We start from the raw sequence: 25055 nt of genomic DNA, 5'->3' as shown, positions 1-25055 counted from the left end.
TTTGTCCCTTTCCAAGACCTCACCAATATCCCAGTAACTCAACTCTCAGAACTTCCTTGTTAGGTGTTTGAAAATCATTACCGTGGCTATAGATATGAGCTCAGTTGCCCAAGAGTGAGGGCAGAGTTGGTCCCAGTCTTTGATCATTGTCTCTTTTCTCAAGTATTGGTATACTTTGTCCCTTTCCCTTGCCCCATCAGCATTACCTGCCATCCTCCACTCCATTGAGCTAGTCATGGAAGTGGTAACAAGGTTTTCAAGGAGGACAGTCAGTCCTGTAACAGTTCCTTCCTGAGACCTCCTTTTTTTTTTAATATTTATTTATTTATTCATTCATTCATTCATGCTGTGTCGGGTCTTAGTTGCGGCATGAGGAACCTTTAGTTGCAGCATCCAGGCCCTTAGTTGCGGCATGCATGTGGGATCTAGTTCCCCGACCAGGGATCGAACCCGGGCCCCCTGCATTGGGAGCGTGGAGTTTTACCCACTGGACCACCAGGGAGTACCGAGGCCTCCTTTATGTGGCTAGCTTGGGGCCTTATTCTTGGGGTGCTCACTTCTGGGTAGAGAGAGGAAGCCTCACTCATCTTCACAGGACAGACAGGCCCTCAGACGATGGGATGGGAAGGAGACATCACCAGATCACCAGGGCATGGAGTAGCCACAGAAGGCTTCCTGGAGAAGGGCAGGTGTAGGCAATCCCTAAAAGAAGTAGAATTTGGATAGGAGGAAGGAGACTGTTGCAGGCTAAAGCGTTGAATCTCAGCCTGAGTATGGAAGCTTGGATGAATATGGCATGGAGAGAGCCCCAGGGAGGATGGGGATATCCTAAACCAAGTTTTTATCTGGAGGAATAGGAGGTGGGGGAGTGCCCTGGAAATGAAGGTGATGTTGGGCTAGGAGCTCTTGAGCTTGAGTCCATTGGTGCTGGTTGCCATTATAAGCTCCTGGTCAGGAACATGATATCCTGGTGTGCTTTAGGAAGATCACTCCATCTGGGTGTATGGGATGAATTGAAAGGGGAGAATCTAGAGGCTGAGTCCAGTTTAAAAAGCAACAGTAAGCATTTATTAACTATGTTCTATATGCCAGGCCACTTTCCATTCTTTCTTAGCTTCTTGAATCTCAGAGCAACACTGTGAATTGGGTACTGTAATTATCTTCAGAATTTTTCAGGTGAGGAAATCAGTGCTCTGTGAGGTTCAAGTGACAGAGGTCCAGCTAGTGAGTTGGGGAGTCCAGACCATCTGATTCCAGAGCCCAAGGTTTTTTTGTTTTGTTTTGTTTTGTTTTGTTTGGCCAAGCCATATGGCATGTGAGATCTTAGTTTCCAGACCAGGGATTGAACCTGTGCCCCCTGCAGTGGAGGTGTGGAGTCCTAACCACTGGACTGCTAGGGAATTCCTGAGCCCAAGCTTTTAACCACTGTATTCCATTGTCCTCCAGGTCAGGAAAGAGGGTGTTTTGATAGTCAGGGGAAAGCAGGTACAGGCCATGAAGATAAAGAGTCGGGATACAGCAAGAAGAGCAGGCCTGGGGGCAGCAGGAGGGGCTCAGATTCCAAAGTAGCAAGTTTGGCTTATTAGGAGTCAAAGCAGGTTTCTGAGAGTGGGAATGATGGAACCAGAAAAAAAATTACTCTGGAAGCAGGCTGAGTGTGTTAGATATCACCTGTATGAGGGACAAGGTCGGAGTCATGAAAGGAGAAGGGAAATGAGATTGGAGCTGAGGGAGCAGGCTATAGGCACCTCTCCTGGTTTTATGGGAGTCCCCCACCCTGGCTCCCCTGACATTCCCTCTTGTCCCCTCTGCAGCCATCGTCAGCCAGTGGCAGCAGGAGTCCAAAGAGAAGGTGGTGTCCCTCCTGCTGTCCCACCTACCCCTGCTTCAGCCAGGCAACACAGAGGCCAAGTCGGAGTACATGAGGCTGCTGCAGAAAGTGCTGGCCTACTCGATTGAGAGCAATGCCTTCATCGAGGAGAGCCGCCAGCTGCTCTCCTATGCCCTCATCCACCCGGCCACCACTCTGGAGGACCGCAATGCGCTGGCCCTCTGGCTGAGTCACTTGGAAGAGCGGCTAGCTAGCGGCTTCCGCACCCGGCCTGAGCCCACCTACCACTCACGCCAGGGCTCGGATGAGTGGGGTGGCCCTGCAGAGCTGGGCCCTGGGGAGGCAGGACCAGGCTGGCAGGACAAGCCACCCCGGGAAAATGGACACGTGCCCTTCCACCCACCCAGCTCAGTGCCGCCAGCCATCAACAGTATTGGGAGCAACGCAAACGCAGGTGAGGAGGTGGGAGTCCGGGAGGCCATGCCTACTTGAAAAGGGTCGGACCGGGCTCTCTCTTCACTCGCTCTGTGTCCCTGGGCAAGTCACATAACCTCTCTGGGCCTCAGCTTTATGAGACAGTGCAGAGGTTGTGAACTGGCATTCCCAGAGCCATTTCTGACCTGCAGACATGTTTTATTGAGCTCAAACTCAACAAAACTTCGGTTTTTGTTTTGTTATGTTTTTAAATAAATTTGGTGATGTAAGGAATTGGGAATTTTCTCCTAAAAATCTGGATTTTCAGCTTCTCTTGAAAAGTCAAAAGATCTGGCAACTCAAGGCCTGTATTCCTGGTGGCAACCGTAAGATGGAGTTGAATATTGGTCACCACCTTCTGACCCTGCACATGTGTCCCAGTCGGCCTCTGCCCCTACCATCCCACTTTGGGCATGTGTGATAACTGCCTGACTTCAGTTATAGACCATCATAATTTAAGGTCCCTTCCAGCCCAGACATTCTGGATTTTTGTATCTGGCTCCAGCCTACAGACTCATTTCTGAGAAATGTATGTTTGTAAGCCTGTTCATATTAGGTGTAACTCATGCTGCAAGGCATTAGTAATAGTAGGTAACATTGTTGAGCATTGACTGTGCTAGGTACTCTTTTATAGGCACTTTTCAGGCATGATCTCATTTAATCCTCATCACAACAATATCATTAGCCCCATTCTGCAGATGAAGGCACTGAGACTCAAAGAGACGAAGTCTTGTATTCAAGGTCACAGAACAAGTGGTGGAACTGGCCAGGGTTTAGACCCAGGCAGTCTGATACCAGAGCTTGCATCTGACCACTGTGCCATCCTTCAACTAAGTGGCTTCTTAGCAAGCACCCGCAGAGGCTGGGGTCAGCGGGAGGAGCTGGTATTCCAGTGAGTTTTTGAAATATTAGTTGAACAGTATAAGGGAGAATGGCGTTTCCAAGGATTGATGAGGTGACAGGACCTGACTCAAAGCAAGAAATTTCCAAATTTAACCTCAAGGTGGCTGGCCCCTTTTTGCAGGCACTGGGTAAAGCAGGCCAGGAGAGGGTGGCAGTGAAATGTTACCTGTGCCAGTGGGTGGGGTGAACCCTGGATCTTCATTGCCCAGCTGTGTGGCACCTGTTACATATCAGTTACCCCTGAGCCTCTTTCTTCCCCAGCTGAATATGGATATCCTGGTCACCTGCCTCCTTCCAAGATGCTGGCAAGAATCAGGGAAGATAGAGGGGTAGAAGAGTACTTCCGGGAACTCTAGCAACCCAAGGTGTCTTGGACCTTGTTTTCTAGTCTCAGAGCATGATAGTTTCTGGGTCCATGTTGGGAGGGTATATTAATAATCGTAATTCTAGCTAAAATATATTCAGTGTTTAGTCTTTGCCAAGAGCTGTTCTGAGAAGTTTATACTTATAAATTCATTGGCTGAGGCACAGAGGAGTCACTTGCCCAAGGTGGTGTAGCCAGAATTTCAATCGAGGCAGTCTGGCTCCTCAGCTTATATTCTTTGTTACTGTGCTACACTGCCCCCACCTAAAAGTGACCCTCCCGAAGATGCTCATCAAGGGGAGGGGTCACCCATGCAGGGTGCCCATACAGTCCTTCCTCCCCACGATGGGGACAGCAGCTTTAGAGGACCAAGCTGGAACAATGTTGAATAGGGGATTTGAACCAGAAGAGGAATTGGGCATTCCAGGTACAGGGCACAGCATGAATTGAAGGTATAGGGGTGTCAGATTGGAGGGGACAGTATGCAGACAGGTCTGGCTAGGATGGAGAAGTGCGAGGATTTAAATGAGTAATAGCAGTAGCAAATATTCATGTTTACCCTGTGCCAGAGACTTCACATGGAAGTGGAGACAGAGGGGGAAGATGAAGTGACTTGCTCAGGATCATGAAGTTAATAGATGGCAGAGCCAGAATTTGAACGCAGGTCTGTCTTGACTCTCAGATCTCAGTATGTTAGGGCCACATTCAGAGGGGGCCTTGAAGGCTAGGATGAAGCTTTTCAATTTCAATTTCAAGCAGTTGCAGGAAACAGGAAGCCATTAAACTATTTTTGAGTGGGGAGCAAGGATTGGCCTGTAAGGGCAGGCAGGGTGGGTTTGGGGTGCTGCCAAGGACAGGCCAGGGCTTCTTGGAGAGTGTGAGGCCCTGGATGTCTGGCCGGCATTCCTGTTTTTATGGTTCTCATGCTGTGGCCAGCCTCCACCCCAGTGTGGGTCCAAAAAGGGCTCCTCAGGAACTGCACAATCGTTCCAGTGAGGATAATTTCCAGCCCTCTCAGCCTCGCCTTCCCGCTTCTTGGTTGAGAAGGGAGGAAGGAGGAAGCCAGGAACACCAAGACAGGCAAAAACAAAAGGCCTGTGTTAAGGGTTACCCAGCCCCCCCAGGGCCCAGAGGGTGACATCTTATAGGAGTCCAGAGGCTTGGAGGAGCCCCTTGCAGAGAACCCCAGAAGTCACAGATAGGGGGAGGAGGCTAGCCTTAGTGGGTGGGATCAATGCACTGCCCTCTTCCTCAGGTGACTTCCTGGCTAGGATCATAGATAACTGTCACAGATGAGGGAAGGTGCTTTGGGGACCTGTACCAGGCTGGTTGTCCTTCTGAGGCTGGGTGTCAGTGTAGCACTGGCAGGAATCCCAGCCTTTCCATCAGAAACAAGGCTGGGGTTCTTCTGTCTCTGCCTCCCAACTCTTTGTGGGAATTGGGGCAAAGGACTTCAGTTCCCCAGGCCTTGATGTTCTCACCTACCCAGGGTGAGGCTTTTGGCTTTGTTTCCTTTTCTTTTTTTGACTTGGGATACTTCTAGATTTCCTGTGTCAAGCTCAGAGGCCCCCTTAGCACCCTTAGGATGGTGGGTGCCCTCCTTTTGGACTTAGTGAAACTTCGAAAATTCCTGTGTATCTTGCCCTGACCTGGAGGTACAGAAATGATTGGGCAGGCTTGCAGCCATCCTATAGAAGCCCAGAGTCCAGTGTGAGGCAGGCTAGTGAAGGGGGCAGTAAGTGCTGGACTTGAGGTAGCACAGGGACCCAGGGAACGCAGAGGAAGGAGTCACAGAAGAGGGAACACTTGAGCCAGGAGTGAAGGCTGAAGTGGCTGGCAGATAAGGGTGGACGAGCGGTGAGCTAGGGGGAGGGAATAGCACTTGTAAAGGTCTGGAAGCTCATGGGAACCTGCCCTGTCCTTAGAATGGTTAAAAATCAAGTTGGATCCTTTTTCTCACCTCAGGAATGGGATGGATGAAGGATGTGAAACATCCTGTGGATGAGGGCCTGGATTCACCCTGATTTGGGCTCAGTATAGGAAAAATCTTTGGGAGGTGGTGAAGCCCAATAACAGAGATGTTGAGGAAGCAGTTTATGTACTTCATTCACTTACTTTGCAAGTAGTTGTGAAGAACCTCCTCTAGTCGAGGCCCCATTGTAATTACTGAGGATACAATGATGTTTAAGACAGGACAGGGCCCTGCTGTCACAGGTCTTGTAGGAGGGGCGTACAGTTAATAAGCAAGTGAACAAATAACTAGATAAGGTCATTTTAAGCTGTGATAGGTGCTGTAAGAAAGATAAGGCAGCGGGGCTTCCCTGGTGGCGCAGTGGTTGAGAGTCCGCCTGCCGATGCAGGGGACACGGGTTCGTGCCCCGGTCCGGGAGGATCCCACATGCCGCGGAGCCTGCGCGTCCAGAGCCTGTGCTCCGCAACGGGAGAGGCCACAACAGTGAGAGGCCCGAGTACCGCCAAAAAAAAAAAAAAAGATAAGGCAGAGTGATATGATAGGGGGTTGGTGGGGGACAGCTACTGCTGACTGAGGGTTCAGGGAAAGCCTCAGAAGAGGTGATTGTTTGAGATGAGACCTGGGGGAGCCAACTGCTAAGATCAGGAGAACAAGAAGAGCGAGCAAGCACAGAAGTCCTGAGGCTGGAACAAGCCTGACTGTTCCAGGAACAAATTGGGGCGGGTGTGCGGCAAAGGCTAGAAGGGCTTGAACCAAAGGGGCGAGTCATGAGAAGTCAGAGGTGAGCAGGGCCCAGATGCTGCAGGGCCTTGTAGGTGTCAGGGGAGGAGTTTGAATTTTATTCTCAGTGCAAAGGGAAGCTACAGGTAAGATTTAATCGGGGACTGACTGGGTCAGATTTGCATTTTTAAGAAGGATCAGTGTGGCTGTTGTGAGTTGATTAGACTGTATGGGGCAAGGATGAAGGCAAGAAACCGGTGAGGAGGTTGTGACAGTAATTCCAGCTAGGGACGCCAGTGACTTGGCCCAGGGTGCTAGCAGAGGAAGTGGAGCGGTTCAGAGAAGTGGCTGAGAGCTTGCTGATGGATTGGGGGGTGGAGGAGTGAGGGAACCAGCAGTACCTGGTAGGTGGTTCCCCTCAGACCCCAGGGTCCCTTCCTCTTGTTGAATTCCAGGGCTGAGCTGCCGTCCATGGCACTGACCAGGGGGACACGGTCTCCTGTGGTCAGATCCCCAAGCCTGACCTCTTGCCTCTCTCCCCCTCTGGCCAGGTCTCCCCTGCCAAATCCACCCCAGCCCGCTGAAGCGCTCCATGTCGCTCATCCCCACGAGCCCCCAGGCCCCTGGTGAGTGGCCGAGTCCAGAGGAGCTTGGGGCCCGGGCTGCTTTCAACACGCCCGACCACGCACCCCTCTCGCCCCAGAGCAGCGTGGCCTCCTCTGGCAGCGAGCAGACGGAGGAGCAGGGCTCCAGCCGGAACACTTTTCAGGAGGACGGCAGTGGCATGAAAGGTACAATGTGGGAGAGTAACACTAGGACCCTCCTCAAGAGGCTTCCGCAGAACTTACAAGGACAGAAGAGAGCTTGTAGCTGCCACCCCACCTGTCCTGTCCCTCCCCACCCAATTCTTCCTCTCCCCCACTCCATCCCCGAGAAGGGGACAGGTCTGAGGAGAGTGGACAGGCCCTGCCCTTAGGGCTTAAGACTGGGCAGAGGGACCCCCACAGGTCCCAGTCTGATGGGGGAAAAGCCCCTGCCCTCAGGCACACCAGTCTGACAAGAAAGCCAGGACACAGAGGTAACTGATGGAATAGAGGTTCCAGGAATACTTTTAAAGACATCAGAGGTCATCCTAGTACACATCCAACCCAGCAACTCAGGAGGATCGGGTGTTCTGACCAGGGAAGGCCACCTGGAAGGGTCTGGCTGGACAGAAGAAGGTAGCTTATGGACCCTTGGCTTCTCCCTACCTCCTTCCAATTTTCTACAGCTTTTAAGGCTGCCTATGATTTATGCCTGGTCCTTCCCCACATCTGTCACCAGGGCCAGATTCCTGATCTTAGGCGCTCCCTTCTTTTCCACAGATGTGCCCTCGTGGCTTAAGAGCCTCCGCTTGCACAAGTACGCAGCCCTCTTCTCACAGATGAGCTATGAGGAGATGATGACACTGACTGAGCAGCACTTGGAGTCTCAGGTAAAGCCGAGGGGACCATCGGGGCGGGGTTGGGGGCAGTACCATTTTGACATTACCCTTGCAGCCCAAGCCTCCTCTGCCTCTTTGGGCCTTGTTGGGGCACCTTCAGTACCTCAGCCTCCCATTTCCAGCTTCCTCTCCCCTTCTGCCCTACCGCAGAATGTCACCAAAGGTGCCCGCCACAAGATAGCCCTGAGCATCCAGAAGCTGCGCGAGAGGCAGAGTGTCCTCAAATCCCTGGAGAAGGTGAGGACCTGCTATCCCCATCCAAGGCCAACTGGCTACCCAGTGGTGCTAGTGGCTGAAGTCTCTGGGTCAGCCTTGTTGCCCATGTGGCCCCCACCTCGGGACCTCCCCAGCCCTAGGGAACCAGGGTCCAAGGACCAAGTGCAGGTCGGATCACAGGGTTCACTTGCTGTGGCTAAGCTAAGAGGCTCTCCTCCCTGTCTGTCCTGGCCTGTGTCTCCAGAATCTTGTTTGTTGACTCAGCCCCTCTCTTCCATTTCACTTTTCCATTTCTAGCAGCTCTTTCTGATAGAGCAGAATGTCTCCCCTGTGTGCATGATCTCTCTTTCCAGTTGGTTGTTTCTTATCCGCTCACTCTCCTTACACATCTGCCTTGATTTGCATCCCTTTTTCCCTTTCCCTGCCACTTACCTTCTGGTTTTTGCCCCCTTCGGTGTCTTAGTCCAGATCTCTGGGTCTGAATCTGGTTCCATCCTCGGTGGGACCCTGAGGCCCCACCTTCTAAGCTCCGTGGGACTCTACCTTGAGGGGGGAACAGGGACTGTGTATGTACAAATGTGTGTGTTTGTGCATGTGTGTGTGTGTGTGTATGCTCTGGCAGTGCCCTTACCTGCCTTCTCTGTGTGCTGGAACCCAGGGTCCCACCAGCTCTCTGCAAGGACTGTTTGACCCCACATGTATAGTCATTCTACGTAGCTCTGGGGGTTGGCATGTGACCCAGGCTGTGTCTTCCCCACTCAGGATGTGCTGGAAGGCGGGAATCTGCGAAACGCTCTGCAGGAGCTGCAGCAGATCATCATCACCCCCATCAAGGCCTACAGTGTCCTTCAGGCCACTGTGGCTGCCGCCACCGCCACCACCTCTACTGCCAAGGACGGGGGCCGGGGGGAGCCGCCGCTGCCAGGTGCGGAGCCTCCCCTGGCTCACCCTGGCACAGACAAGGGCAGTGAGGCCAAGGACCCTCCAGCTGCAGAGGGCTACCCCCCTCCACCAGCTCCAGCTCCCACTGATGGCAGTGAGCCAGCCCCGGCTCCCGTCGCTGATGGAGACATCCCCAGTCAGTTTACACGGGTGATGGGCAAAGGTGAGACCACCCAGGGCCCAGCAGGAAATTCTGGGGCAGGGTGCCAAGTGAACCCAGGCATCAAAGGTCAAATCCAGTTTAAATGATGGAAGCAAAACTTTTCAAAGCACTCTGGGGTTTAGAGCACTACAGAGAGTGGCTAAGACTGAGATGACAGGGCCCCTGCCCTCAGGTGCATCCAGGCTGATGGTGGGAGACAGCCCTTACCCTCAAAGTGTCTCCAGCCTGAGCAGAAGATGGGACGTTGTGTCAGTGGAAACTGCATACAGTAAGGAGTGAACAGATAAGGCGAATCCGTTGGTTCTTTCAGAGGGGACTGAAGTCCACAGGATGGGTATGGTGAAGCTCTTAATGGGCTCGCCTTTTCCTAAGGCAGCACAGTGTAGGCAACTTTACACTTGGGTTTAAGTTGTTTCTTTTTTTTTAATAAGTTTGTTTTCTTTTTTATATATATAAATTTATTTATTTATTTACTTTTGGCTGCATTGGGTCTTCATTGCTGCGCACAGGCTTTCTCTAGTTGTGGCGAGCGGTGGCTACTCTTCCATTTCAGTGTGCGGGCTTCTCGTTACAGTGGCTTCTCTTGTTGCAGAGCACGGGCTCTAGGTGCGCGGGCTCCAGTAGTTGTGGCGCGTGGGCTCTAGAGCGCAGGCTCGGTAGTTGTGGCTCACGGGCTTAGTTGCTCCGTGGCCTGTGGGATTTTCCCGGACCAGGGCTCGAACCCGTGTCCCCTGCATTGGCAGGCGGGTTCTTAACTACTGCACCACCAGGGAAGTCCCAGGTCTAAGTTCTTTTAGCTGAGTGGCCTGGGACAAGTGACTCAACCTCTCTGAGCCTCAGGCTAAAAATGCCTACATTGATGAGACTGTTGTAAGACTTAAAAAGGAGAAAAGGTATCATTTACTTCACATCTGCTTTATGCCAGGCACTATGCTGGGCACTTTATATATCCTCGTGATAAGCCAGGTACAGTGCTTGGCACATAGCTAGTACTCATCCAGCATGAGTTTCCTGACCCACCTTCTGTGCCACCCAGCTGGGCCAGGGAAGCTGGAACATGGCAGAGGGCATGCTGGTAGCTAACCTCCTGCCCTCTCCCATGTCCCCAAGTGTGCACCCAGCTGCTGGTGTCCCGACCAGACGAGGAGAACATCACCAGTTACCTCCAGCTCATCGAAAAGTGCCTGACTCATGAGGTGAGGCCTTCTCTAGGGGTCCCAAGAAGGGAAAGGCTGCCCCATCACTCTCAGGACCAACATTCCTTATATAACCAATAGGGCCCTGCCTGACTGGCACGTGCCCACCTCTCCAGCCCTCATCCTTCCCAGTGTTGGGTTCAGTGGATGCCCCTGAGCACTCATTCTTAGAGCCTTAGTACATAATCCTCTGGGGAGTAAGTCCCCCTCCCGTCTGCTGGCCCCTCAGATCTCAGTTGATACGTCTGTATCTCAGGGATGCCTTGACCAGCCCCTCATAACATCAGGTTTCTTGTGCCTCCTGTGCTTCTCCCTCACAGCATTTATCACTTATGAATGCGTGTGTATCTTCTCCCCAACTAAACTGTAAGCTCCGTGAGCACAGGTCACCTCTGTGTCCCAGCTTTGACCAGCACAGGCAGTTGATAAATATTTGAGCAAATGGATGGAAGGCAAATGTGAAAGAAGCACACACACCCCTTTCACCCCCCTAATTCTAGGCTTTCACGGAAACGCAGAAGAAACGGCTGCTGTCCTGGAAACAGCAAGTGCTGAAGCTCCTCCGGACCTTCCCGCGCAAAGCCGCACTAGAGATGCAGAACTACCGGCAGCAGAAAGGGTAGGCGGGCGGCCAGGGCACAGGGACTTCCCTCCCTAGGCCCTCGTTGGTTGACAGGTAGTGCCTAGAGGGGTGATTGCATTCTGGGCTGGGAATCCTGTTGTACTCATTCAGTAACTGGGTGTCTTTATGTAAGTCACCCAGTGAGGACTTTGCCATAAGAAAATCAGGTGGTCCCTGATTTTCCATTAGAATAGAGTGCTGAGCTGGCAAGACCAGCACATGTCCCCATAGCTGGCCCCTTGCCTGTCCCTTGTTCTCCTCACCTGTGTGCAGAGGACTCTGAAGTCCCTTCTCACTCCAAACAAACAGCAGAAATATTGTGCTTGAGAATTGAAGTTAGGAGAACTACTTTGAGTGGACTTGAGGAAACCTTCGTACACTCCCCGTCTCCATCCTGGGAGTACCCTTGGGGCAGGAGGAGACAATGTACAGAGCAGGGCCTTGGACAGGGAATCCCTGCTCAGAGCAGATCTGTGTTCTGTCTACCCATGGGGGCTGCCGGGGGGCGGGGGCGGTGAGGAAGAGGTGAACAGATGGGCCCCATCCACCTAAACTGACACCCTGCCTTCTGCTCTCTCACAGCTGGGCATTCGGCTCCAACTCACTCCCCATAGCTGGCTCTGTGGGGATGGGGGTGGCCCGGCGGACCCAGCGGCAGTTCCCAATGCCTCCCCGGGCCCTTCCGCCTGGCAGAATGGGCCTTCTGAGCCCCTCGGGCATTGGGGGCATCTCCCCTCGACATGCCCTCACCAGCCCCAGCCTTGGGGGCCAGGGCCGACAGGTGAGCCAGCTGGAAGCAAAGGACCTGGCACTTCTGGGGTTGGGGTGGTGGTGCCTGAGATATGTGTCCATATCTCTGTGTCTGGGCCCAGCGTAGAGGGGAGGGGACGACTCTGCCAGCTCCACCACTTCTGGGTCTGGGCCTCTTCCCCGCTCACCCACTGCTTTCTCTCTCCCATGCCACATGCAGAACCTGTGGTTCGCCAACCCTGGAGGCAGCAACAGCATGCCCAGCCAGAGCCGCAGCTCTGTGCAACGGACCCACTCGCTCCCGGTCCACTCGTCCCCCCAGGCCATTCTCATGTTCCCTCCAGGTACAGTGCCCACCCTTACGACTCGGCCTCAACAGCACGCTTAGCTGGCCTGTCTTTTCTCTTCTGGGTCTTGTACACACTATCCCTTGCATGAGTTCTGTCTCTCTGTCTTTCTGTCTTTCTCCCCCTCCCTGTCATCTTCTCTCACTCCTCATTCCCACCCCCCCCAATCTCTATCTCTCTCCCTCCCTGTGTCATAATCTTACTGTTCATACTGGTCTCTGTCCCCATCTTCTTCGAGAATCATTAAGTACTCAGTTTGGAAGGGTGGAGGGGATGAGACAGTCACAGCAGCCAGGTGTCTATAGAAGGGAGTCCTGCCTATCAGTCCACTGGCATTCTTTCAGGAGCCAGTTGACCAAGCAGGAACCAGTAGACTTCAGCTCTTGGAATGGGTTCTACACTAAAGGGTGGAAGGTCTGTCTTCCCCTCTGCTCACAGATCAGCCTAGAGATGGGAGATTAGAATGAGGGCAAAGTGGGCAAAAGGGAGGTTAGAGAAGCGCTAGCCCTGCCTTGCTCAGTAAGTCAGGGGTGATTCCCTATGCCAGGCCTGCTGCTGGGCACTGAGGCTGCAGAAGCAGATAAGGCTGGTTTGGAAAGGGCTGCCTCTAGAGAGAGCTTAGATTTGCCTGTAACCCTAAACTCTTCATGTCACAAATAGCCAAATCGGTAGGGATTCTTTATGAGATTATGCGAACTGCCATCTGTGGGAGGCAGGAGACCCCATTTGTCCCATTCATCCTAGCACAGGGCTTGGCACATGGTAGGCATCTGTAAATGATATTAAATGACTGGGTGGATGAATTACAGGAGTAAAAACTGAGAACAGTTCTTTTCACCAGTATGCCGTGTGCTAGACTGTGTCAGACAGCTTTTCTGCACTGTTGAATGAAATCCTCCCAACTGCACATGTGAAGGCACTGATATTATTTTCATCTTATTAGTCATGAATCTGAGTCTCAGGTGATTTGCCCAAGGTCAAAAATTTTTTTTATTAAGGAGAGACAGTTAGATGGTCTGACATGGCTCATGGGTTCAGAGGGGAGGTCGTGAGAGGTGAGGCTGGAGCGCGAAAGAGCAGGGTCTTCTAAACCTAGGTAGAAAGCTTAGAGTTCCTCTAGAAGCAGTGAGGAGCCCAGGAAGGGTTTTAAGCAGTGGGTGGTGTCAGGTCTGCCCAGGGACCTGGTGGGCTCTTGCCCAGGTTCCAGAACAGGAGGCCCTTTGAGAGACTATGAAGACCAGCCCCCATGGCTGCTGTCCAGATTTGCCGTGCCTGCTAGGCCTTCCCCAACAGCGTCCTGACAGAGGAGCAAGTCCAGGTGGGAGGGAACGGCTCTAATTAAGCTTCCGCACCAAGTACAGAGCAAGTCATCAGTCAGGGAGCACGGGGCTGCCCAGTGCTCAGGGCAGATGCCCTCACTGTGCCCAAGGGAACGTGTAGTGTGTCCAAAATAGTCGTGGCCTCCAAGCAGCTCCCCCAGCTTTACATTACTTCCTGTCAGCCTTTCTCTGTGTTGCCAAGCCTCTGCCCTTGCCATCATCACCTCTGCCTGCTTAGTGGCACTCCCAGGCCTGTCTGTCCTTCAACTCTGCCCAGTCATGCCTTCCATCCAAGTGTGTGCATGTCTTACATTCTCTGTGTCTCTGTCTCTTGCCTTTACTTTCCCTTCCTCCCTTTCCCTCTCGTCCCCCTCAGCCTCTGCCTCATGCCAGCCTTTGTCTTCATGACTCTACCTTTCACCCCAGTCCAGTTCTTACTGCTTCCATTCTCCTGTCTCCCACCCAGACTGCCCGGTCCCTGGGCCTGACCTGGAGATCAATCCCACTCTGGAGTCTCTGTGTCTGAGCATGACAGAACACGCCTTGGGTGGTGAGCATTTCCTCTTTCCCTGACCCAGCTCCCACCTACCCACCAGCGTCTCCACCTCTGAACTGAGCAACTCAGAGTCATCCTGAGGGGTCCCCAGGGGAGGCCGGACTCCAGGGAGGGCCCGACTGGGATGACAGGCTACCTGAGCACCTTTTCTTGGGCCTCCCGCCAGCTCCTGACCTTCCTCCCTTCCTCCCTTTCTTACCACAGATGGGACAGACAAAACCTCCACCATCTGACGGGACCCACAGCCCAGCGCACCCATAGGCTCCCCGGGCGGCGGGCGGGGGCCAACCCCCAACGGGCTTCTCCGCGACAGCGAGAGGGTGGGCTGGCTCAGCTATACATTCTAATATTTTTCTACTCTCTCACCCTTTTAACTTTTGTTTAACATTGGCACACGCCTTGCTCACTCCCAGGCCCGTCGAGGGATCTCTGCTGAGGCCCAGGGAGGTAGGGGGCAGCCAGGATAAAGGGGGCAGGGACTGGCCAGCCTGCCTGCCCCCTCCTTCCCTCCTTCATCCCCCACCTGGCCCCGTCCCACCCCTGCCTCCTCCAGACTGCCGGCCACCTGCCCCTCCCAAGGAAACAGTCTCCCCCAGAGACTCACTGACCCACTATCTTGTGGGGCCTGCTCAGAACCATCTGACATTTGGGGAGAGATGAGTGAGGTAGATAATCTGCTCTCCTGAACGTTATTTGAGAGGAGCTGAGGAGATAAAGGCGGGTGAGGAGCGTGTCTGTCTTGGCGCGCTCTCTGTCTCTCTCTCTCCCTCCCCCCGCCCCTCACCTCCTTGCCGCCTTCTTCTCCTTCCCCATTCCCATCATTCCCCAAGGACAGGAGCCACTCTCTTCTCCCTCACCTCCTTTTGCCCTGTTTATCAGAGGTTCTCTGCAATTAATTTCTTAGGCCTATTTAAGATACATATTTATATAGTTCTTAACGGTTTTTCTCTCTGATCATTCCCTCTCGTTTTTAGAACCCCCAGGCCTCTCTCTGAGCCAAGAAAGTGGCAGGGGGAGCCTGAATTTTACGAGGGGAGAGGGCAGAGCCCTCTCCTCCAGACCCCTCTAGCCCTTCCCCACTTGCCCCCAGCCCTGGCTCCCCAGATGCAGAGGTTGAAGGCTGGGAGCCAGGGCAGCCAGTGAGGTCAGGAAGTCTGTTGCCTTAACGTCTCCTTCCCCCACCGAAACAAATCCTTCTCCACTCCCAGGTCTGGTTGCTGAAAGACTTGGGGGTAAGGAATAAGGGAAAGGGGATGGTTTTTGGTTTCTTTCCCCACCCCCATCCCCTTTTCTTTCACCCTTATCCCACCCCCACCCCCCATTCTGTCATGACCTCACTTAAGTGGAACACTATATCATAAGCCAGAGATTCGTCCCAGTCCCAGAGTCATACAGACCCTCTGATCCCTGTTCCTCCTGAGGGGTTGTGCTGGGGCCCAGGTGGAGGGAGGGGATTTGGGGGTTCAGGCTGTAGGGAAGCCAGGGTCCTTTATTCCAACCCCTTGTCCCCCTCAACCGGCCCCCCCCCATTGGGACATTCTCAAGCTTTTCACACCGAAAAGGAAAAAATGTTATTTTTAGATACATTTTATGAATAACTTTTGTTATGAATATGGCTGGTAACCATTGTGTATGTTATTAAAGATACAAAATGTTGGGAAAAAAAAAAAACCAAAAAAAAAAAATTTTAAAACCACCACCCTCCCTGCACTCACCCATTCCCCAGACCTTCTTGCCTCTGCTCTCCTGGTCTGGACCTCCCTCAACTCTGAGCCCAGGGAGAGGGAGGAAGCCAGGGGGTGGGGTGGCCCTGGGGACCTGCTCTAGGTCCCCACCTCCTCTCCCAGTGCCGGGCTGGGTAGGGTGTCAGGTTTATTTATGTACCTCTTGCACACTCATCAACCTATGCAAGTCCCCCACCCCGGCCCCTCCATGTTTCTGTGCCTTTGCTCATTCCCCTCCAACTCCCAGGGCTTCTCCAATCCTCTCCTAGCCCGGGGAAGTGGGATGGACAGGGGCCACCTCGTTTTGGAATCAGCAGGGTGTTCCTCTTAGAGACCCTCACCTCTTCCCAGCCAGTCCTGTCTTGTTCACTACCCATAAGGGTGAGCTGGGTCTTCCTGGCCCTGGGAGGCGGTGAGGGACACCCCCATACACAGTGGGAGGCAAGAGTTGCCCCCCTCCCCCCACCTGTCAGCAGAGTGTGCAGGACGCAGGCGGCCCCACTCTGATGGGCAGGACCCTGATCCACTCCCGACCCTCCCCGGCCCCTGCCCCTCCACCATGATTTCACTCTCCCTTCTATTCCCAGCCCCACCGGCAGAATCAGCTTTGAGTAACTGTACAGTTTTTCTCGCTGTTGGAGAAGACTTATTTGTTGGAGTTTCACTTGTTTAATGGTCTGGGCTTATTTTGGAAAAAAAAAAACAAACAAACAAACAAAAAGGATTCTGACCTTTGTTATGCTACATTTCATGAAAAACCTGGTGGCCCTGCCTTTGTGGCCTTTGCTTCTGTGCCTTAAGCACCAGGGGTGCGGGGGTGGGGGTGGGGGGCAGGAGAATGAGACCATGGTGCCTGGAGGGTAAGTAAAGAGAAGTTGGCTTTATTAACAGCAGAGGTTTGGAGGAGAGGGAAACAAAGCAAAAGGCTCACAAAGAGACCACTTGAAAAGTGCCTTCCTGCACGAAATAACTATCCGCATCAGCCCTGAAGGCCCTGGGACTCAGTCACTGTCACTTTCAGCTTCACTGGAATCAGAAGCTGCGGCTTCACTGCCATCCTCCTGAGCAGAATGCTCGCTGCCACTGGGGAAGGGGCTGGCGCTCCGGCTCCGCTGGCCACCCCCATCGCTGCCACTGTCTGAATCATTGTCACTGCCGTGGGCCCGTCCTCTGTCCTCATCATCAGAGTCAGCGTCGTCCTCCGAATCAGCATCACTGCCGAAGATCTCCTCTTTGTCCCTGGCAGCCCGGGCCTCATCCTCACTGCTTTCATCCTCACCGCTGCCACTCTTGTCACTCGCCTCGTCCCTGTCACCCTCCTCCCGTTCACTCTCACTGCCTGAGCGCTCATCCTCGCTGCCTTCCTTCTCACTGCTGCTGCCCTTCTCTCGTTCCTCATCTGTGAAGGAGCAAGAAACAGTAAGACCCAGTTCCCCACCCTCCCAGGGCTCCCAGAGTTTGACCTGTCCAGCTTTACCTGAGCCCCCAGCTTCTTTCTCTTCCGTCTCCATTTCCTCCTCTTCTTCCTCCTCGGGTTCGTGGTTCTCCAGCTGGGCCTTCCGTGCCTCCTGGAAACAGCAGGGTTGAGGGGAAGGGGAGGGTGTTCTATCTGGTTGCTGCCCCACTCCTCACGAACTACCACTCTCCCCATGGGTGCCCAGGGTCAGTGGTGCTTGTTACCTGGGCTTCTAGTTCCTTCTCATTCATGTCCCGGTGTTTGACCACAAGCAGGGCATTGGTACCCGACTGAACCCCAGCCTTGGCTCGGCGCTTACTCAGGCGGACCCTGCGGTGGTGGAGTTGGGGGAGGGGTGTGTGAGATTCAGTTAAGGACCCCCGTGGGCAATCTGGTCTAATATGGTTCTTAACCATCCTTACTCATCTATGCTTAGCCTAGAGCAGACCAGAATAAATACAGACTGAATAAAGGAGACTAAACTTGGGGGTAAGGGACGGGCGGCATGACGGCCATCAGGATAGCAGTTGGGTTGCCCTACACTTTATGTGTTGTGTATATGTATGCCCTGTACACATACACATAAACGTATAAAGAAAGAGACTTTAATGTGAACTAGATACCAACACTTTAAAAGAACATAATCTGGATTTCTGGCTTTTGGAAAATAAGATTCTGTGACCCCCACCCCAGGCCTTTGTTGCCTCGCTGCCACCCCCCACCCCCACCCCAAGCATAGCGGTAGATGGGTTGCTGTGCTGGGTCACAGTGCCCCTTGGAGGTTGCCAAGAGCTCCAGGTCATCCAGCCCCCAGCAGCCCACTGTGCCTTTTAGATTTTGTGTGTGTGTGTGTGTGCAGTATGCGGGCCTCTCACTGTTGTGGCCTCTCCCATTGCGGAGCACAGGCTCCGGATGCGCAGGCTCAGCGGCCATGGCTCACGGGCCCAGCTGCTCCGCAGCATGTGGGATCTTCCCGGACTGGGGCACGAACCCATGTCCCCTGCATCGGCAGGCGGACTTTCAACCACTGTGCCACCAGGGAAGCCCCCTTTTAGATTTTTTTGCCTTAATGGGATCAGAATTTGGATCTCTCCTTTAAATAGAAACTCCAGGTCACACTTTCCCAACCTTACACCAAGGGTCCCAACACAGCAGTAAACTTTTAACCATCAGGGAAGTCTGGGGGGTCATGTTTTTTGAACTTGGGTATCTAGCGCTTCATTTAAAACATTCATGCTAATTTTATGTATTACTCCGTACTTTAGCTATGTTTACTCTTACACGAAGTCTCTTATTCGTATCGGTAAACTTGGTAGTCCTACTCTACATAAAAGCTCTAAATATCTCCAGTGTTATAAAGATTTTTTCTGGGTTCTTGTGTTAGAACCAGGTCCAGCCCACATGCATGAACAGGCTTCTGCTCTTACAAATGCACATGGCAAATCTTTAGGTATAAATGACCTCCAAGGTGGCTCTTGCATACCCCAGGGTACTGAAGTACAAGCCCAGGCTAATCTGAGTGAGGTAGGACTGTGCTGAGTACCTGGTCTCCAACTCATTGTAGTAAACCCCATCACCCTCTCGGAAGATGAAGAAGTAGTTCTCCTCGTAGCCCTTGCTAGCCTTGTTCTTCACATTCCAGTTGTACTCCCGAGCAATCTTGTAGTCGTACCTGAGGATAAAGGGGATAGGGTCAGCCCCATTTCTTCCCTGTGAGGGAGAAAAGGAGACACTTCTCAATACCCAAAACCTAACCCCAACCCACGCACACGTCATCTGGTGCATAATCCATCTCCTCTTCCTGGTCCCGTTTTCGTTTCTTCAGTGTTTCTTCCACAGGCAGGAAGTAAGCCACAAATTGGTTCCCTTCCTCATCCATCATGCCCCTGGTTGGGGGAAGAGGAGGAGCAGTTAAGAGTGAGTGAGGAGAAAGAGACAATAAGAAGCAGGCCAAGGTGGACAGCAGGGCCACTTACCTGATCATGGCCTGAGACATCATCTCCAATGCAGCTGCACCACTTGTGTCCTTGGGGGCAGGGTCTGAATCAAAGATTACCTGAGCGCAAGGGTTGATCCACATCTGGGAGATGGAGGGCACTGGAGTTAGACTGGGACAGGCAGAGATGGCAGGCTATCCCTCTCTGCCCCCTGCCCTGGATCTGACCTTAAAATCTGGAAAGACAGGCATGACCTCCACTGGTGTCACTCGGGGCTTGCTGTAATGCTGGGAGATCTGGCAGAGGCAAAAACAGGGTGAGAAGGAGTACAAAGTGCTCTGGAACCACACCTCTGTCTGCCCCACCCCCACCCCCTCATCCCAGTGCCTCAATTACGGATTTCTGGGCATCCTCAAAAGTCTTCTCAATAGCTGTGATCTGGCTATCCCTGTCTTTGTATATTTCTTCCTCAGTGAACTGCTGCTTCACAGAAACCCCAATCCTAGGGAGGAAGAAAAAGGCCTTTAGAGGCCACTGGATATACCTGAATGCTCCACCTTCTCTCCCTACCCACCACAACTTACTTAACCTCAGGCTTCTCATTGGAAATGCCATAACGATTGAACTCGGTGGAGATGTACTCTGTCTTCCGCATCCATGGCACCACCTTTGCATGCTGCTGGGATCTGGGGCAGGAGAATCGGCACCTCAGGACCCCACTACCTTCCTCCCATCAGAGCCAGTCCTGAGTCCCCACTCAGCACCCCCTCACCTCTTGGAGCTGGTAGGGGCCTGAATCTCCTCTTCCAAAAGCTTCTCATCAGCTGGATCTAGGAGTACTAGAAGAGAGCAAGGTGAGAGAAGGACTATGACCGAGGACCACAGCCAGCCCTCACTAGCCTAGGGGAGGCCCTCCCTGTCTCCCAACACACCATTGGGGTCGATGCGGTATGTATCAGGGTTGATGAGGTCAATGGTAACTCCCAGGTCTGGCTCAGTCAGGAGATCATGTTTGTGCTGTTTCTCCAAGGAAGTCGCTTTGTACTGGACGAACCTGGGTGGGGAAACATGCCCATTATGGTTGCCTAATTCCAGGCTTATCCCTCACATCCCTGCTTCCCAGAGGCTAAGCTCCTCCAGGAAGGAACTCAGAACGAAATGTCCCCCATGTTGGAGTCAGCAGGCGAGCAGCACTCGAAGAGACTTGGACACTGCTTCTTTACTTAAATATTTACGGGGCACCTACTATTATGTGCTAGCTACTGTTGTATGCCTGAACAGTCAACAAGAGCAGTCCTTGCCCTCAAGGAACTCAGATTCTAAGTGAGGCGTTTCCCTAACCCCCATGCGCAGTCTCACCTGTTCTGGTCGAAGGGATAGGTGATGAACTTGGGGTCGAAGGGGATGTCAGGGAGGCTGTTGCAGTACTTGACTCGGCAGACCACTCCAGACCTGGGAACACAGTGGCTCAAAACCCAGCCCCTGATGCCCCACCTCTGTTCGCAACCCCCATTGGCCCACCCGTCCTAAGAAAACACAGTGGAGCTCACCTCTCAGGCAGAGTCCGGTGAGAATTGGGCCTGGTGGGTAAAAGAGAGACACTGACAAAAGATGGAAAGAAAGAGATTGACAGGAGAGCAAAGGGGGTTTTTCCAAGCTTTTAAAAGGGAAGGAGAGAGTGACAAACGCTAATTCCTCTTGGAAGGGGTGTCCCAAGTGCTCTAATGAGAGTGTCACGTATTCCTTTCAGTGTCCCTAAAGGCTTTAATGAATGAAGCCAAGTGCTCAATCCCTTTTGAAGGAGATGTGTTCAAGTACTTTAATAAAAGTCACATGCTCAATTGTTTTTGGGAAAAGGGGTCTCCAAACGTTTGACTGGAAGAATAAAAACTCAATCCCTTCTGGGTAAAGTCCCCAAGAGCTTAATTCCAGAACTCCACGGCAGGGAAAGAGGGGGGCAACACGCCTTCTGAGACCCGCCCCCGAGAGCGGGTGAGCGCTCCGTGACGTCACGGGCTGACCTGGGGGTGCTGGTGAGGTTGTAGGCTGACAACTGGGCTCGACCCTCCCACCTCGCCGATGCCTACCCAAACGTAAAGAAAAACAGTACAGTCAGGCGCCGTATTGCCTACCTGTGGCCATCCTCGCGCTGGGCCTGGGTCTGGATAGTGGGCGCCATGGCGACGACGCGAGATAAGTCCTAACAAGAGCCTCAAAAAGCCACGGTAAAAGGCGTGCCGACTTCGGCGCACGCCCAGTCCGAGGCAGGGCTCGGGTGGACACCGCTCTCCTCAGGGATAGGGTCGGAGTGAGGTGGGCTGGTGAGAAGAGTTCCAGCAACACTGGAGTACTACGTAGTACTCAGGTAAACCCGCAAACAACGCCAGGGACTGACTCACAGCTCCAGAACACCAACTGCCGCCAGTGCTCTGAGGACCGCAGGTCGCCTCAGGCGGCGACGCCTTCTGGGAAATAGAGTCTGATTGGAACCACACCCGGATTGGCGAGCGTCTGGGCAAAGGGCGGAGCGAGGCAATGTGATTGGTGAATCGGTATCTCAGTCTAGACGTCGGATTTGAGAGTCGAGTTGGAGGGTGGGTTCTTTCCCCCCATTGGTTAAATTCTCTGGGAGGCGGAGCTAACCAGCAAACGGGGCCTAGAGACCAAGACGCTAAAAAGAAACCGGGAAGACGCGCTTCTGACGCACTTCCCGCCCGCGAAGCGAGAAAGATGGCTGCCTCCCAGCAGCAGGCTTCCGCGGCTTCCTCTGCCGCTAGTGTGTCAGGTCCGGGTTCGGCCGGTGGCTCGGGTCCCCAGCAGCAGCCACAACCACCAACACAGCTTGTGGGACCTGCCCAGAGCGGGCTTTTGCAGCAACAGCAACAGGACTTCGATCCTGTGCAGCGCTATAAGATGCTCATCCCGCAGCTGAAGGAAAGTCTGCAGGTGATTGGTCGGGAGATTTGGCTCTCTGACACCACGGTGGCGGGCGGAGGGACTGTTTAGTCAGGGAGAGAGCAAAAGGAGCGTTAGGCAGGGGAGAGGGATGAGACTTGATCTTCTTCGTGAGGCCAAAGCGAAGCTCTGTGGATTGACAGTGTGAGGTGGGATCAGGGCGAATTATGAGCTTGAGACTGACTGGAATTCGAGGGGGAGAGAATTTAAAGGAGAAACTTAGCTCTGGTCGTTAAAGCCTGAGGAAAGGACTGGCCTGTACAGAGACTGACCGTGACTGGTGGGTGAGGGAGGACTCTAAGGTACGTCCGGGAGGGTATTGGCGAGAACCCCAGGTGAGAGCGGGCCTCTGGGAAAATACAGGTGGTTATTGCTATAGAGGAATGGAAGCTGGAGTTACTCTGGAGTGACAGGAGGGTAAGTGCCAAGTGAAGAGGAGGCCTGAGATTGGGTGTATCTTAAGGAAGAGTGTAGATCTACCAAAAGTGTCACCTCTTCTCTTTCTCCATCTGCTGCACCTCTTTTTTTTTTTTTCTTTAAACTAGACCTTGATGAAGGTTGCAGCCCAGAACTTGATTCAGAACACTAACATTGACAATGGACAGTGAGTACTCCTCTTTCTCCAGGCTGTCCTAACTCCATCCTAGTCTTAGAAACTCATCCCCCTTGCACCACACCCACCCCACTTTTCTCTTATTTTCAAGCCTGGCTCCCTAGCGCCTGACCTTGCCCTTTTTGCCCCTTCTTCTATTAACTGTCCCCTAGGCCCTGCCTCGGGTCTCCTGGGCCTATACCTGGTTTTCTGATGGATACTTGGTTGGGTAGTCACTTAGTCCCAGAGATTGGAAATACATTCCGCACCTTCTTCTCCCGGACTGTAGGAAGAGCAGCGATGGACCCATTCAGCGCTTTGACAAGTGTCTGGAGGAGTTCTACGCACTCTGTGACCAGCTAGAGCTCTGCCTGGTAAGGGGTCTCCTAGCCACCGGGTGACCACAACCCTGCCTCAGTTCCTGGTGCTTCAGGAACCTTCATTCAGTCAGTCGACACACGCTCACTGAGCACCTCCTGCGGCCCAGACCTGTGCTGATGCTGCAACTGATGCTGGGGGCACAATATTGCCCAATCCTTGCCCTCACAGAGCTTCCAGTTCAGTGGGGTGACAAATATATCCTCAAACACTGACAGCTCAGAGTAGTCAGGGCTCTGATGGGAAAAGCTCAGGCCATGGAGGGCTCTGAAGGGGGAAGCATAGACAGAAGGCTCAGGGCTGGAGTCGTGGAGGCACAGGCAGAGGGGGCAGGATTAAAATGAGGGAAGCTCAGGGGGCTGTGGAAGTCCAGAGAAGGCACCTGACCCTGCCTAGGGCAGGTTTAGGGAGGAAGTGGCTCAGGGTAGACTACTAGTGGAGAGCACATCTGAGCGGAGGCTGGAACAAAAATGGAAGAAGGGCAGGAGTTGAGAGGAGGGCAAGTGTCTCAGAGCACAGCCTTTGGAGTCAGACGGACCACCAATCTCTACCTCTGAGCCTTGGGTTCCTCCTTTGGGAAATGGATTTTTGGGAAGGACTCAGCAAGATCTTGCATATAAAGCACTTAACCTGGTACTGGACACATGGCAAACGTTTCCTGTAGTATCCTCATTGTCATCATTATTTTGAACTGGACTTTGAAGGAAAAGTCAGTCTGAGGAGCCTCGTAGTGGCAGAAAGGTATTCCAGCCAGACGGAACAGCTTCTGCTTTAAGTTCCCTTTAGGAACATCGTGAAATTCAGTCTGGCTGAGGTGTGCTAGGCGTTGGTGCTTGTTGCATTTTGAATATAGCCTGGAGGGTGCTGGGGAGCCATGGAGGGTTTCAAGCAGGGAAGGACATGGACCCATTTGCTTTTTTAGGAATATGCCTCTCTGGCTGCCACATGAGGGATGGGTGCAAGGGGCTGAGAGTGGAGGCTGGGAGCCCATGGCAGGATTCAGGAGGGCCAGGTTCCACCAGAGCAGGGTCCTGAGGAAGTGGGAAAGGGCAGGTGGGAGAGATACTCAGAAGGCTTTGTGCACAGGGCCATGGGACTGACGGGCTGGGGGAGGAGCCTCCAAGATGAGGCCCGGGGCTCTAGTTGGAATGGTAGGGCCGTCCCTGAGACAGGGACCCAGGAAGGAGAGTGATTTGGGGGGCAGAGTATGGGAACTCTGGAATTTTAGGGGAGGCTGGGTGCACAGAAGTGGTGTCATCAGTACAGAGGTCAGAACAGTAGTGTGTGTGAGTGAGACAACCCCTAGAGGGCATGAGAATGAGAGGAGAAGAAGGGATACGGGAATTACCACATTTAAGGCTTAGATAGATTAAAAAGCATCTAGAAGGACCAGCCAGAGAAGTAGGAGGAAAACCAGGAGGAGCAGGTGCCGCCAGAGAAGCTAGTGCCAATGCCAAGCCTAGGGTCAGGACAGTCACAACAATAGTAGTTGACATTCATCAACTAGCACTTAAGTTAACTTGCCAGGACCTGTGCCTGTGTCTCTTGCACGCTGCTCTCACCATTCTCACCTTATTAGATAGTAGAAGTAGTTATTAAGCCCATTTTCCAAAGGAGGAAACAGACGCAGAGAGGAGCAGCCGCATGCCTGAGGTCACCCAGCGAGTGGCAGGGCCAGGCTCTGACCCCAAGACCCCAGGATTCCAGAGGCTAAAAAGGCTACCCCAGGCTGGCCCTTGGGGTGGGGTTGGCAGTACCCAGAGTGAAGGCTGATGCCACACCTTGCCTGCCTGCCCACAGCGCCTGGCCCATGAGTGCCTGTCACAGAGTTGCGACAGTGCCAAGCACTCTCCAACACTGGTGCCCACAGCCACCAAGCCCGACGCCGTCCAGCCTGACAGCCTGCCCTATCCGCAGTACCTGGCGGTCATCAAAGCCCAGATTGCCTGTGCCAAGGACATTCACACTGCCCTGCTGGACTGCGCCAACAAGGTCACAGGCAAGACGCCTGCACCGCCTACGGGCCCGGGGGGCGCCCTGTGAGCTGGCAGGGCTGGGAGCGGGGCTGGCAGTGGAGGAGGGAATGAAGAGTGGCCTCAAAGCAGCTGTGTCTCTGACTTTTTTCCTGCCTGCGCACTGCGGCTGGCGCCAGCAG

General features: G+C 53.3%; 3 protein-coding genes across 5 annotated transcripts in view; 2 read left to right on the top strand and 1 right to left on the bottom strand.

Moving 5' to 3' along the window:
• Window positions 1-16317, top strand: part of SAMD4B (sterile alpha motif domain containing 4B) — a 37291-nt gene extending 20974 nt beyond the window's left edge. For 2 of the 3 annotated variants that reach the window (XM_082676857.1, XM_082676858.1), the window contains 11 exons: window positions 1815-2285; window positions 6816-7055; window positions 7629-7738; window positions 7898-7984; window positions 8726-9068; window positions 10179-10264; window positions 10765-10883; window positions 11469-11667; window positions 11857-11980; window positions 13769-13852; window positions 16170-16317. In XM_082676857.1, coding sequence (XP_082532983.1) covers window positions 1815-2285; window positions 6816-7055; window positions 7629-7738; window positions 7898-7984; window positions 8726-9068; window positions 10179-10264; window positions 10765-10883; window positions 11469-11667; window positions 11857-11980; window positions 13769-13852; window positions 16170-16255 — 1949 coding nt within the window. In that variant the 3' untranslated portion in view covers window positions 16256-16317. Of the gene's footprint in view, window positions 1-1814; window positions 2286-6815; window positions 7056-7628; window positions 7739-7897; window positions 7985-8725; window positions 9069-10178; window positions 10265-10764; window positions 10884-11468; window positions 11668-11856; window positions 11981-13768; window positions 13853-14062 lie in introns of all 3 variants that reach the window. The other variant, XM_082676859.1, reaches the window with a different exon arrangement.
• A 130-nt stretch (window positions 16318-16447) lies between these two features.
• PAF1 (PAF1 homolog, Paf1/RNA polymerase II complex component) lies at window positions 16448-21408 on the bottom strand. The gene is made up of 14 exons (XM_082677752.1): window positions 21108-21408; window positions 20526-20555; window positions 20335-20427; window positions 19908-20029; window positions 19748-19814; window positions 19560-19661; window positions 19372-19477; window positions 19203-19271; window positions 19015-19118; window positions 18808-18924; window positions 18582-18710; window positions 17263-17368; window positions 17060-17150; window positions 16448-16981 (listed from the first exon to the last, which is right to left on the bottom strand). The coding sequence occupies exons 1-14, from the start codon at window positions 21152-21154 to the stop codon at window positions 16584-16586; spliced, it is 1581 nt and encodes a 526-aa protein (XP_082533878.1). The 5' UTR covers window positions 21155-21408; the 3' UTR covers window positions 16448-16583.
• Window positions 21409-21657: 249 nt separating this feature from the next.
• Window positions 21658-25004, top strand: MED29 (mediator complex subunit 29). Its single transcript, XM_082677500.1, has 4 exons — window positions 21658-21921; window positions 22476-22534; window positions 22812-22896; window positions 24701-25004. Exons 1-4 carry the CDS (start codon window positions 21706-21708, stop codon window positions 24941-24943), a joined length of 603 nt encoding a protein of 200 aa, XP_082533626.1. The 5' UTR covers window positions 21658-21705; the 3' UTR covers window positions 24944-25004.
• The last annotated feature ends 51 nt before the right edge of the window (window positions 25005-25055 follow it).

Source organism: Grampus griseus, assembly GCF_964374135.1.
Source record: "Grampus griseus genome assembly, chromosome: 19".
Classification (NCBI taxonomy): Eukaryota; Metazoa; Chordata; class Mammalia; order Artiodactyla; family Delphinidae; genus Grampus; species Grampus griseus.
This window is presented reverse-complemented; position numbering and strand designations above follow the sequence as displayed.

Coding starts and splice junctions, on each gene's coding strand:
- PAF1 (XM_082677752.1), bottom strand. CDS start 21,154: ATGGCGCCCACTATCCAGACCCAGGCCCAGCGCGAGGATGGCCACAG. Junction 20,428..20,525: donor CACCGGACTCTGCCTGAGAG/GTGAGCTCCACT, acceptor CTGTGTTCCCAG/GTCTGGAGTGGTCTGCCGAG. Junction 19,478..19,559: donor AATGAGAAGCCTGAGGTTAA/GTAAGTTGTGGT, acceptor CTTCCTCCCTAG/GATTGGGGTTTCTGTGAAGC.
- MED29 (XM_082677500.1), top strand. CDS start 21,706: ATGGCTGCCTCCCAGCAGCAGGCTTCCGCGGCTTCCTCTGCCGCTAGT. Junction 21,922..22,475: donor AGCTGAAGGAAAGTCTGCAG/GTGATTGGTCGG, acceptor TCTTTAAACTAG/ACCTTGATGAAGGTTGCAGC. Junction 22,897..24,700: donor ACCAGCTAGAGCTCTGCCTG/GTAAGGGGTCTC, acceptor GCCTGCCCACAG/CGCCTGGCCCATGAGTGCCT.